The sequence below is a fragment of the Motacilla alba genome, chromosome Z (genome assembly GCF_015832195.1).
Source record: "Motacilla alba alba isolate MOTALB_02 chromosome Z, Motacilla_alba_V1.0_pri, whole genome shotgun sequence".
Lineage (NCBI taxonomy): Eukaryota > Metazoa > Chordata > Aves > Passeriformes > Motacillidae > Motacilla > Motacilla alba.
In genome coordinates, this window is record NC_052046.1 from 54177856 (window position 1) to 54191861 (window position 14006).

The following is a 14006-nucleotide window of genomic DNA, read 5'->3' on the forward strand; positions in this document are numbered from 1 at the left end:
ACATACAATTCTGTCATGGCCATGAATGTCATTCTACACACAAAAAAATACAACTTTAGACTAAAAACGCATGTCTCCTAAAACAGAGCCGTATGCTATAAGACTGAGTTACACCCAAGCTTTCAAAGAAACCTATCCCGATCTCCTTCACAATCACACTGCTTTTGCACACTGTTTCAAAGCCACCACATTAGAAGCATTTACAACTTAGTAAACACCAATGCAAAATTGCACCCCAAAAAAATTGCAAAATTTACACAAAAAGGGATTAACACTAAAGTTAACACCACATTGTCCCCAATTAGGTTAACCCTAGTGAGCAATAAAAATGCTTAACGGCTGCTGAAGTTAGGGCCCAGAGGAACCAAGCAAATAATTATGAACTGGAAAAGAAACTAAGCTACTACTGGGCTCCAGTTAATTCCCTGATTTTTTTCCTGATACAGGGAATTCTGTTCATTTTTGACATAGCTTACATTATCACCATTTAGGAAATAAAGAGCAGAAATTCTTTCAGGAGAAATCTATGAAAGCAGCATTGCTACAGGCCTTTTTATACCCTACCAAGAGAAGGATCAATCATTAGTGAAAAAGATCTTTTCTACAACACTGTAGCATTCTGGATCTTACCATGCAAGCCTCTATTCCAGAATTAGCTGGAATTCAGAACAAATTCTGAATTCCTCTCAAGTAGACTTAATAACACACCTTTTAGATTAAAACACACAGAAAGCATTTTGTCTTTGTACATATTTTGCTTCCAATACACTTATGAACAAGCACAAATCCAGATATTTATACTGTCCATGGAAAGATAGTTTTTTCTCTTGTAAAGCCTCCCACTTTGCACCTTCTTCTCCTGGCAATGCACCTACATGGCTAAATCCTGACTGACTGAGAGACATTTCTCACCTGACTGAAACAGAATTAGTGCAGAATATGATGGATCAGGGTGTGCATCATGTGTTTGCTTTTAAACAACATTCTCCCACTCAATAATGGTAACTAAGCATCAGTCCACCATGACATACGACAGATTGTAACTTGTATTTCTTTCATCAAGGTATTTTCAGTGAAATAGCTCATTAAAATCTCAAGAAGAAAATTTTTATCTTTGCATAACCCTTCTCCTTTAACATCCTATAAAACTGCTGAATTACTTCACTCTTTCCAGCTGCTCACCCTACAAAGTTTTCAGGCTCTGTAGAGGGGAACCCATGCATATGGAAACCCTTACAATTACCCAATAGTCTTTCTTTCCACTCCCCTCACCCACCATGGTCACTGTATCTGGTGGTTGGTTGTTGTTCATTTCAGGTTGCTTTTTTTTCATTAGTGCTCATACAGTCTTTAAATTTGCAAAATTAAAGGCTTTAAAACCTTGTCCTCCTCTGACCCCTTACTTGTCACTACAAGTGGTCAGGAGCACACAGGCACTTCCTTACCATAGCCAGGCTGTAAATTGTTTGTATTGCACCTCTTCAGGATCCTCTTTTCCATGTTTTAACTGCATCTCCAGCTCTGCCTGTCTCCCCTGCAGAATTGCAAAAAAAAAGTCAAGAATGGATCTTCTAAGCTTTATTTACATCATAAGATTTCTTCAAAGAATACTCAGGTAACACATGTAGCCTAACCTAAGGGCTAGTTCATAAGTGACCTTGACTGCTTTGCATAGGGGATCCCACTGTAATATACAATACATTAAGGAGAAGACTCCATAATTTTTTGTTCTGAGTAAGAAAAACAAACTGCAGGTGGCATAAACAACCAAATATTGAGGCATCTATCTAGTACATGCAGAGCCAAGTTCCCCTGGGAAGGGCTACAACAAGCACAGACTGAGCTTTAGAAGCCTGATAGCTAAAATGGATTCTAACAGCAAAACATTGCTTTCTTGATGCTCTACTTAAGGCAGAATTCCTCATTCTTTTACTTTACATAACTCTGACCTCCCTGTGATTTCCTACACCGTTCTTTCTGTACATTTAAAGAGGTGATATGGATTCTGCCCTCTAACATGTTGTAACATGTCATAACATACATATGTTATCTAAAAATATCTAAAGCAGCTTTGTTTTTACATTCTGTCTCCAATCAAGAGAACTATAACTTAACTTGTTTAGGTTATGAATTACTGCTCCTTAGCAGATTATTAAGCCTTAAATAAAAAAAATACAGGCACATATGCTGTATTTTTTCTGGTATTGAATGCTTGTAGTTTGGGTGTACATATCAACCTGAAAATACAACACAGTGAATCTTGAAAATCCAGGTCTCACTCAAAAAGTGACCCTCCACAGAGATTAAGAGTATATTAATACACTGACTTAGAAGAAGGCAGTATAGCAGCTCAGAAACACTGAATTATGTACTATCCAGACTACTCATCTTATACTGTAGTCTCTTTTGGCCACCTCCAAGGAAACGTACTACAAAAGTGTAAGGATTAAGTAAAAAGTAACAAACACAGGCTCTACTGTCCTGTAAAATGGCAAGAAATGCTACAGATCCTTTAGAAAAAAATCTGGTACATGCTAAGCTTCTTGTGAAATCTTGCCTTGGAAAGGAAGCAAAATAGGAAAGTAATTAAATACCAGAGACAATGTCCCCCAAGACCTAAACCTGCAATTTGAATAGCTGCTACTTGTACTGTAATGTGGCAGGCTTGGTATAGGATCTCGCATGTTGCTGACAGTCAAGATAAAAATTGTTTTGAAAATATGAGAGAAGCATATGTTTTGCTGCACAGCAAAACAAGGAGCAAAGCTTCTAGAATTTGTTCAGCAACCTGAGCTGCTTGTGCTGAAAACAGCTGATGTGGCCTAGAAATACAAACAAATAAGCCCTTCCAGTAGCACAAAGAGAGCATTCTGGAAGGAAGCGCATTTGCTAAACCTTTTTTAAGATAATTTTCCTGTTGAAAATCAAATTATACTACATTGGTCTAGATACCAGGTCAGCTAACCTAATGAGAGAGAGAATTTAAGATATTTCTTGCTCATTAGATAGGGTTGCAAAAATTGAAAGAGGAGTCTCTTTCACTCAGGTGCAGCAGGATGACATGCTGATTAAGGGGAAGTTCTTTTTAATGACTCATCCCTCAATAGCTTCTATCTCCTTTACAGTACTACTATTTCAAACTTCCTACCCAAGCAATAGGTTAGAGCCCTAGCTAAAATTTCATCTTCTAAAAATTCTAAAAATTGACACTTTCTGCAAGCTGACACATGAACAAACCTGCATGAACCTGAACTGTAAACAGAAACTGCACTTCTACAAAGTATCCCAGACTGTGCTGTCAGTAGCTGAAGACTCATTTTTATTTCTTTTTTATAAATGTTATAATCAAGCACCTCAAGCTTTACTTTTTTTGTAACTTGTATGAGTTACCAGCTCTTGCTGGTAAAATTAAAACCCATACCACAAATAAGCATTAATGTCCACAATAATATATACCTCAAAATTACCTGCAGGACTGCACTGTAGGTTCGACTCATAAATCCTAACCAGGTCTGTGGCAGCAGTATGGAGTGGTGCCATTCAGAAGGCTGAATATTAACCTGTGCAACACACCAGAAAGGTTAGAAGCAGTTACATTAAGTCTAATATATGCAGGATCTATGTTCTCTAGTCTATGATTTGCAGACAAACATTCACTCATTTCCATGGGCCATTACACATAGCTGTAGGAAATTAAAATGATCGTGTACTTTATTCTCCTTTCTGATTTTATGCACACCAAGTTACTGTCAACTTCATTACCCAGGCCAGTCAAAAGTGGTTGCTTGAGGCAGCCCAACAAGTAATTGATCCCAGAGAGACAGTGGAACTGTATGAGGCAATAAGCACAACACTTAGCAGAACTGTAAAATGTTTCTTCACAGTTTGTGAAGATCTTAGACATTTCTAAAAGCAGAATTGTTAACCAAGATAAATAACTGACCTCCCCTAGTATTTTCCTGATCTTCCTGCTTATTCACCTCTAGTTTATGCCCCTAATTATCCACATAAAGCAGTCAGTATTCTTTCTTCACTTGGACTTTATAACAAAAAAAGAGACCATCCTAAAGCTCCATTCCCACTGCTTTCAGTGAACCTGAAAGACTTGTGAATAAATAAAAACATTCTACAAGTCAATCAAAAAAGATAGCATATTCCATCTTGCAGACAATACAAATATTACCTGTAGTAAAAAAAATGAAATCTCATTCTAATAATGACTAATGAACACTAGTCCTTCCTTTTAGTTAAAACTATATTCACACCTCCTACTCATGTCTGCCCATCAATTTCTCCAAAAGTTTATTAGCAGTCAAGGATCCAATTAAAATTGCTTTCCTTGGGTTCCTGAGGAACCTGCAGCAAGTCCAGTCTTCCCCTCTGCTTCTACTCTGAAACTATTTCAGGCTTGTGCATTAGACTATTTAGTCTAATTCTGCAAGTCAAAAAACAGCTAAACAAGAGTCAGCGTGTGCCCAAGTGGCTAAGAAGGGCTGGATCAACAATAATGTAGCCAGCAGGGCCAGGGCAGTGATTGTATCTGTGTCCCTGGAACTGGGGAGACCATACCTTGAATCCTGTCTTAATTTCTAGGCCCCTCACTTCAGGAAGAACACTGAGGTGCTGGAGCATGTCCAGAGAAGGACAGCAGAGCTGGTGAATCATCTGGAGCACAAGTCCTGTTTGTTAGGACTGACTGAGGGAGCTGGGGCTATGTAGCCTGGAGAAAAGAGGATCATTGGGACCTTACTGCTCTCCACAACCACCTGAAAGGAGGGTGTAGCCAGGTGGGGATTGGTCTTTTCTCCCAGACAATTAGGGACAGGACAAGAGTACATAGTTCACACTGTACCAGGGAAGACGCAGACTGGATATTAGGAGGAATTTCTTAATGTAAAGAGCTGTTAAGCACTGGATATTCACCGTCCCTGAAGGTGTTCAACAAATGTCTTAATGTGGCACTTAGTGCTATGGTCTAGATGAGAAGGTGGTGACTGGTCAAAGATTGGTCCCAATGAGGTCTTCTCCAACCTAAATGATTCTGTGATTCAGGTTTAACTGGTCTTGTAGTGATTTGTGAAGTTCCCCATGTAATCCACACTTGTGAAAGCCAACAAAAGTGGGCCTGCAAAATACTGTATGAATATACAATATTCATGCAGGAATTAATTACAAAGCTTTATGCATCTTGCGACATTTCAAGCATCTAAAACAATATGGTCTACCAGGAACACCTAAAAATTTGTCTGTGTGTTTGATGAAAATAGAACTGCTGAGGTGCTTTTAATTAATTAACTCTCTTCATGGCAGTAAACATTTTGCATGTATGTCAATATGAGGAAGCAAAGAGAGAACTGAACATCTTCACACAACAAAGAACATTCAAAATTCATCTACAACTGAAAATTACTGGACATAGTGCTGAAGATTTTCATATAAGCAGTACTGCAACCCGCTATTTCAGTACAGGAAACCAGTAGCCTTCACTTGTCATCTATTGCTGCATATCAATGGTAAAAACAACTAGACTAAATGTTGACTAGCAACCACAGGCAAAGGTGACAAGTGAAGTTCAGATTGTTTTTTAAGTGCACAATTTATGTGTAAGAAAATACTGGCTGGGTGGGGAGGTGCAGGGAATGAGGCTCAAGGGAACAGAGAACTAAGGACAAGTGCTTGTGGAACCCTGTCACATTGATGTGGGGTTTTTCTTAGGAACATCACTTGGCCAGACCAAGCAGCCAAGCAGTTTTTAAGGAAGAACTGCAACCTGATATCTGAGGGCGTATGAAATGGCACGAACTTGGAGCTAGTAACCTGAGCCTGTCAACTGATGCTTCAGAAGAACATGTTTGCCTGAAAAGGCCCAAAATCACATACCAGGTTGTTCAAATGCAAGTAACAGGTAATGCTGGCAAACCACAGGAGATACTACTCCTGTATGTGTTTGGGACAACACCTTTATGTCAGTCAAATGTTTAGACGTGTATTTGGACATCTATCCCTGCTTGCATATGGGATAAATAAAGGGCCACCTCAGTGATTCCATAAATAAGGCTAGCATCATGTATCTGTATCAAGGAAATAGTGAAACAGCCTCTCTTTTAATTGTGAATTTTGCTTAGAGGCTCTTTTTTACATACTTGCATGCATATACTCCCAAATCCACTCCCTAACATTTCTATGTGAGAAAAAAAATTGTCTTTCTCTAAAGCACAGTAGACCGAAGAAAAGAAAAACAAAAATCTGTCAGAAATTTGATTTCTGAATATTGTTTTATCATTGAATGAAATATGCTCAGTAAATTCAGCAGTAGAAACAAGCACAAACAAGTTCATGCTCATAACTACATCCATCTAGGCACAGAAGAATACAATACAATGAATTCTGCTCCAGAAAATCCAATTGTCATCTTAAGGTACTTCACATACGAGGTTTGAATAAACTCTTCAGTATCTTGGTTACATCAAAACCAATCCAGGAAAGAGAAGCACAGAAGGAGCTTTCCACTTTACTTTTCAAAGATACATATCATCACAGCACATCTAATTGAACACACTTTAAAAATACGCAGGGAATGGTTCTTCCATGAGTATACAGAGTGCCTAATACGATTATTACTTCCCTACTTATAATGTAGGGGAATAGTCAATACTGCATAACTCACCTCTGCAACTCATCTTTGCAAAGATGAGTGCCTGCAAATATGACTCATAAATAGGAAAAAGTAACTTGTGCTATTTCAAACACACTGAAAGCCCTTGGATATTGAGAAACATGCAAAGGCAAGACCATTCTCCATTTTAAAAAAAAACCCTACAAATTGCACCAGTTTAGAGTGCCAAAGCCACCATCTACCACACTGGTTTGCCAACAGCAGTCTGCCTCTGTGCTTTTTCACGCAGGATGAACTGTCCTCTTCACCTCCACTAAAGAACAAGAAGATGGACAACCAGCTGAAGGCCTAGTAACTCTAACCCAAAACACACATGAACAGAACCATCAAAATATATGGTACATGATGTGAATATATGTGACTATTCATTCTCAATTGTTTTCACAACAGATTAAGTGAATCTCATAAGAAATTGTTCCTATGAATTTCTATGATAAGAAATTGTTCCTATGAATTTCTGTGAAGCATTACTTGCAAAACCTGAAACAGTCACAGGCAATATTTGGAGACTTCTTGTACAGTGTGCTCCAGGGCAGCCATAGGAATAAAGAAAACCATGGTCTATACTTCTGACCATTGTCACTACAGTAACTTACATGTCCCCTCAGAGAGAGGCTAACAAACTCTGTTTAATAATAAAACAGCAGATCCCCATTTCTAGGGAAATTATGATCTTCCTCTTTCAATTCAACAGTGACCACTAAAGAGCAATACAGCCAGCATTTGAAACATACCACAGTTTATTGATCCTATTTTCTTCTTCCTGTGAAATACCTGTTCAAGTAACATAAAAAACCCCTTCTGCAACTTAATCTAATCCTGTTTACAGATATCACAGATGCATCCAATTCCTCAGCTAGAACAGCACCTAGGTGATAGAATAAGCATGGCCCATTAACGTTGAATAGTAAATTACCTTTTTGCTGTTGTTACTGTTCATTTGAATGGCAGCTAAACCCAGGTATTTGTTATTTGTATGTTTTAAAAGACTTTACAACATAGTAGAAGAAAATATTTCCTCTGCACACAAACATCATATAACTTTTTTCTGGTAGCAGAATACCAGGCATCACAGTTTTACACATAAATAATCTCATCAAAATGAAACAGATATTTTCAAGCCCCTCACCTTGCTCCAATTGCCAAAATCCAAGTGCAATAATGGCAATTATGCATACACAGATACAGACAGATACATAACCTGTAGGTTCCTATTTTATAGCTGTGAGCATAGATCAAATCACTGAAGACATAGAGACATTATTATCCCAGTATGGGGCAGACTGCTTAGTCCTAACTAAGAAAATGCAAACTGCTGGAGATTTTTCGAGGTAAAGTAAGTAGATGCCTACTATCCCCAATTAATTGCATTTTCTTGATGTTTACATCAATCTCAGAATTTATTCAGAGCTTTACACAGACCTCAATGCTTCAAAGGTAACTCAAAGACTTCTTGTTAATAGAACACTCCTTACTTTCACAATGTCACTAAAAGAATTAACCCCTACAACTTCTTCCCTCTCCCAAAATAATGAGTCAAAGCAGTAGCAAAAAAAGTGTCATTCTGGTAATTTAAACCCCAAAAACATAGAGCTTAGTGTGTTGTGTTGAACTGTGATGATTTTGCAAAAACACATTGATTCCTATAGGACTGCAAGAATAGGATGGGCCTAGGTCCTACCAACCCAATTTTCTTTGACCAATTTGGCAGTTTTATAGCTTAGGTTCCCTGTCCTTCCTGTTAAACTCTGTTCCTCAGAAGACCATTGAGGACCAAACAAACATTAAATGATGAAATTTAGTTTGATGAGCCTAGGGACTTGCTTCTCATCTAGCCAAAGGACCGAACAACTCTTTTCTGACCACCCTGTCTCTACGTACAAAGGGAAAAAGCAAGAAAAAGCTTTGATTCTTAAAGCAGTGTAAACTGAAAACAGAAATACTGATTTTTTAATCTAAGTTTTATAGCTACTGTAGATTTTTCGCTAAGACAGTGCACTTAGCATTGTCTGAAGACATTTTGTGTTTAGGTTTAAAATATAAACATATTTGGATTTATTTTTAGTTTTACTACACCTTGAATCAATCAATTTGGTAAAGTATTGAGAGACTAGGTAAAATATTACTGTCTCCAGTCATTCTATGTATTCATTAATTTGATCTAGTTCACCACATTCTCCACAACAAAACTGCCAGGTTTTGTCCAGCAAACCATTTTAAGGTTCTGTTTCTATGAAGACAGCTTGTTCACATAAGAAAGTCAATTTTTGATATGTTGCTGGATTTTATAATCACTGTTATTACACATAAATATTTTTTTAAACCAGGATTTTATTTGATGCTTTAGGGCAACAGGCAAGTGTTAAAAACAAAGTTCAGAACTGATCTGCATCCCACTGTAATTTGACTGATATAAAACTTCCATACATGCCTTCTATGACAATGTAATTAAACATGTCTTTCTTCAGAACCACTGTCACAGAACTTAAGTCTCTCTGAATGAAGCAATTGCATGCAGTACAGAGCTTTTATTTCTGGATACTATGGAAGCTCATGCTTCATTCATAACTCATTAATCTGAATCTGTTCCTCTGACATATGAAACATCCCTGTGGACTTTCCCTGGTGCTCTCCACTGGAGCTTCCAAATAGTCAGAAAACATTCACTAATTTCCACTCCTGTGATAATGTAGGGCATTATCTCCAGTTTCTGCTTTCATTCTTTAGCAGCAAAGATGTCAAGATGGAAAACATCTATTAAATTTGCATACATGGTTAGATATCTTGAGATAAGTGTTCAAGGGTGGGTTTTCTAAATTTTTTATAGTTTGAGACAAGAATTTTACATTTGAAGTACTTCATAATCCTATTGACACTGACTTCACGATACAGAGCCAGGGATGGATTTCTATACTCCAGTCCAACTGGTGCAGACTGGCTTTTTTCCTTGTACACCTAGCCTTAATTCCACCGGGATCCACAGACACTGGTGTTACTGTGGCCATAAGACATGATTATTATTTTTAGTGTCTTTTCAGTCATGAAGGACCAAAATTGTTAAGATGTTATATGGAAAGCATTGTATGCACATGCTAGCAAAATGGAAAGAGTTTGGGAGATGGTACAGAGCCAGAAGACTGTACTAGCAGCCAACTGCACCATGGCACACATCTGACTGGAAATTTCAGGCAAACTATGCTGCAGACAGGTTTGTTAGAGAAGGAACTGGCTGGCTTGAAAGACTGAGTTAACCAGTAAAAACACAATGTGAACATGCTGAAGCAGGACCTGAGAGCAAAGCCTAGAGGGAGCCATGCGGGTGTACCACATGATGAGAGTGTAGTCCACATGCATTATACACATTATATGCATGGCACATGCCTCTGTTCTACTACTGTCAGACTTTCAGCTTGTACACGGAAAACTCTCCAAACTCTGCACACACAACCTTCCCACTCAAACCTTGTGCTATACTTATTTCATAACTGAGTGTTTGATATCAGTGATTTTAGTAGCATCATAGAACTTCACAGCAGATATGCCTTGCATCTGGGTGACAGTCACAAAACAAAATCAGGACCCAGATCACCTCCTCAGATGCATGCAAGTAACTCCTACAGAAATATAAAATGACCGTATTAATAGAATTATTTCACAAACTCTTAAAGAGTTTAACACACTTTCACTTGTGTTAAAAGCTGCTCCCATTGGCATAAAGTTGGGAAATGAACACCTATTTCCCTAGATCCAGTTGAACTGTTTGGTTTTTTTTTTACTGTTGTCCAAAGTTTTCAAAGATGAACTTTGATATTCAAAATTACCATAATTCAAAATGCTCCGTCAGACTTCATTACACATACTTTATTTTCCATAATGATTAAGCGGGCGCTTATTTAATGCCATCTTTCTAAAACCACACCAAAGGTAACTGCATGGTTTTGGTGGCACAAGCCCAATAGGTCAGGGAGCTGAAATGTTTAAGAGACAGAAAAAAATGCCAGGTCTTAGCAAGGTGTAGATATTGTTTCCTCAAGGAGGCCCATCATTGTTCAGGTGTGCTATTCACCTACAACTGCTTACACATGACAGGTATCAGGCATATATGTACAGCAGTCTACAAGGCAGAAAAAGGCAAAGCTCCTGTTTGCTCTTCTGATTTTTAGAAGAGGCCTTTCAGCAGTGAACACTTAAAAAAAAAGTATTTACATGTTAAGTTCAAGTTAGTGAGAGTGGGTGACCATGGCGGTAGGCTGACGATCAGACTTGATGATTCTATGATTCTAGCTGTCCCTCACAATAACTTCAGTTAATTATGATACATTCATACATGCCATCACTAGCTGATACCAGCACCCAATGCACGTAAACAAAAGAGGCAGTAAAGCAGGGAAGGAGGTGTAATAGTTCCGAAAAACAAGGAAGAGCCAGCAAAAACTTACCTCATGAATGAGGGCGACCAACATTTGCTGGAAATTGCGGCCCCTGCTGGCCAGAAATCGATTAATAGGCTTGCCATCCTTGCCCATGTGGACTGGGAGGTCGAAGCACTGCAACATGCCAGCTGAAAGAGAGAGGGAAGGGGAACAGAAAGGTCAATATCCACACTCAGATTCAAGGAAGAACCCAAAGCAAAGTAAGGTTAACTTAATAAAGCCAGCAAATCAAAAGAATATGCAAGCATATTTAAGGGGCATAAAACATAGTTTCTTAAGTTGATTCACCTTCAGATTCATAGAAATCTTAGGTTCAAAATATACATACTTGTCTACTTCAAGAAAGTGACAGCTTACCTGCAAGGCCTGGTGTCATGCCTGGTTGCTTGTTCCTCTCATACATTTTCAGCAGGAAATTTGGAACACCTGCCACTGTCTTCCCCTGGTCTGAGCGTGTGGTCCCTCCTCTTAATGCAGAATGATACACAGCGCGTGGCATGTTGGTCATCTCTTGTTTCACAAGTGATGTTGCAAACTCTTCAAATGCTTGATGAAGTGGAATGCAATGACATGAGAGGAAAGGGAATGTGAGAGGCTGACAGCTGAGAGACAAACTAACCCTGGAAAGCCCAGAATGACACTAGTATTTATTTTCCATTTCACAGTGGAACATCAGTCTAAATCTGATGTTGTAGCATGGGAAGAAGGGACATCTACATCTGGAGATTTTTTTCTTTGAGCTGTAGTGTCTATTAAGTTGGAAAAAGCATTGCTGAAAATGAGAACTCGGCAAAAACAAGAAATGTGAGGAAGTTCCAGTATAAAGCTACTTTATTCAAAACTGACATAGGTATATTGAAGGTTGGAAAGAAATAACTATTCTATGAGCTACTGATTGCCTTCTTTGATTGCTACAACAGTAACAGTAATAACAGCACATGGTTGACAGAAGGACACATAGCAGAGTCTAAATCATGTTTTTGTAGCATGTCAGGAAGGGCACCTGCATCTTGGGATTTTTTAGCTCTGCCTGTAATGCCAATATCCTTCAAACAAACCCCACAGAATGCAGTCAGCAATATTCTCTGCAGGAAATAGACAGAATCTCTTAAGTCTTTGTCTTCAACCCTCAACCTGCAGTTTTGTTGGAGAAGGAGATATTTGTTGACATGAAAACACTATCCACCTACCTGCTCTAGACTTTTTATAAAAACTCTTTTGTTTAGGATGGCTACAACAATAGAAAAGAAATTTGCTGAAAGAGGGAGCTATTTCACTTCTGGAAACCATTCACATTGATAGAGATCCCTTATCACTGCTGTCATATTACTGCATTCACTGGTTATGCCAAAAGACATAAATATTAGCCATTCAGAAGCAATTCTTCAGGCAGGGGAAAAGCCAAGGCTCTAGACTGACACATATAACTCAGACTAAAACTAAAATCTGGATAAATTTAGTGAAACAACTAGATGTGCAGCAAATATTAGAAATACAGTATTTCAATGACTGAAATCAATCCAATGGTAAACAAAGATAACTAGCATCACATGAATATTGTTATTATTATTATTATTATTGTTGTTGTTGGTGTTGTTACTATTGATATTATCATTATCATCATCTCCTTTGCAGTAAGGATACTATCCCTATTACTAACAACAACAACAATGATATTAAGCTTATAGTTCTTTTTATGAATTTTTAATTCTCTGACTACCAAATTTGAGAAAAGTCTTAGGCACCCAGAATGAAAAACTATCAAAATAAAAAATAATATGGCTGTCATACCCCTTCTGATATCCTGGGGCTCTAGTAAGTAGCAATAATATGAAAACTGATGTGACAAACCAGTTTTAAAGGAGTTTGAGACAAAATACTACCTAAAGCTCCACTTTCCAATGCTTAATATAAATAGTTTCATATTATTAATCTCAATAACATGCACCACTAGAATTCCAGCACAGATGACACAGATTCAGCTCCCATAGAACAGGCACTCTGTGGCTTTCGGGATTATGGGCATTGCCTCATTAATCCAGTTTCATACTCTTTTGGTGAAGCAATTCACTCTCAACAACCACTCCAGCCAGTCACTAAAGCTTTTGCTCAAGTGTTCTGGACTCTGTGTAAACTAACAATGTTAGAAAACACTTCTGAGGGAGAAACTGCTTAGTAAATGTTTTAATTCAACCCTTTTGATACCAGTCTGTGGTTGCTGCAACTCTGAATCCAGTCTATTCACTTGAAATTCCATTTTGGTTTCCTGTCTTCCTAGAAAATTGGCTATTTCAGCATTCATTACACAGATTGAGTTTTCTGTCAAGATACATCACTCTCTCTCATTGAACTAGATTATGTCATTCTCCCCCACAAAGCTTCCAGGATTTAGTAGTTAGGACTCTCTAGGTTAGGCTGCACACAGCAGAGGCCAATGCATTCAGAGGTTGACAAACGGATTGTTTACAGCCTGCAATCACATGTGAAAATTCCATGTATTCTACACAGAATGAAATAACAATGTCTATGTCCTGGAACAGTATCTCAAATCTTATAATGTAAGATAATGAGCATTTCTGGTAATTCAACTGCACAGGTTTCAGAACAAGTGTCAGAGACCATCTGTTGAAGCATACTTCAGTATCAATATGCATCGCTACAATTATGCATTAAGTATAGCACTGATATCTTAATCAATTAAACAGACTTTGTGTACAGCATTGTTTTCATACCATTAATACTCTTTTTACCAAACAATACATATAAAATTCATTTTACTTCCAAAATACAAACTTGTCCTTAGAAAGATCTGTTCAGTCCTCCCTACTGAGGTCGCTCTCATGAAACAATGAGTACTTGAAGTATATACTAAGGAACTAGTTTTACCTTTAGGACAG

At 38.0% G+C, this 14006-nt stretch overlaps 1 protein-coding gene across 7 annotated transcripts in view; it reads right to left on the reverse strand.

Annotated features, from left to right (window-relative positions):
- FOCAD (focadhesin) overlaps positions 1-14006 on the reverse strand; it is an 89023-nt gene that overhangs the window by 25286 nt on the left and 49731 nt on the right. For all 7 annotated transcript variants that reach the window (XM_038123655.1, XM_038123649.1, XM_038123650.1 and 4 more), the window contains 4 exons: positions 11467-11655; positions 11116-11237; positions 3468-3560; positions 1446-1534 (listed from right to left, as the gene is read on the reverse strand). In XM_038123655.1, coding sequence (XP_037979583.1) covers positions 1446-1534; positions 3468-3560; positions 11116-11237; positions 11467-11655 — 493 coding nt within the window. The remainder of the gene's footprint in view (positions 1-1445; positions 1535-3467; positions 3561-11115; positions 11238-11466; positions 11656-14006) is intronic.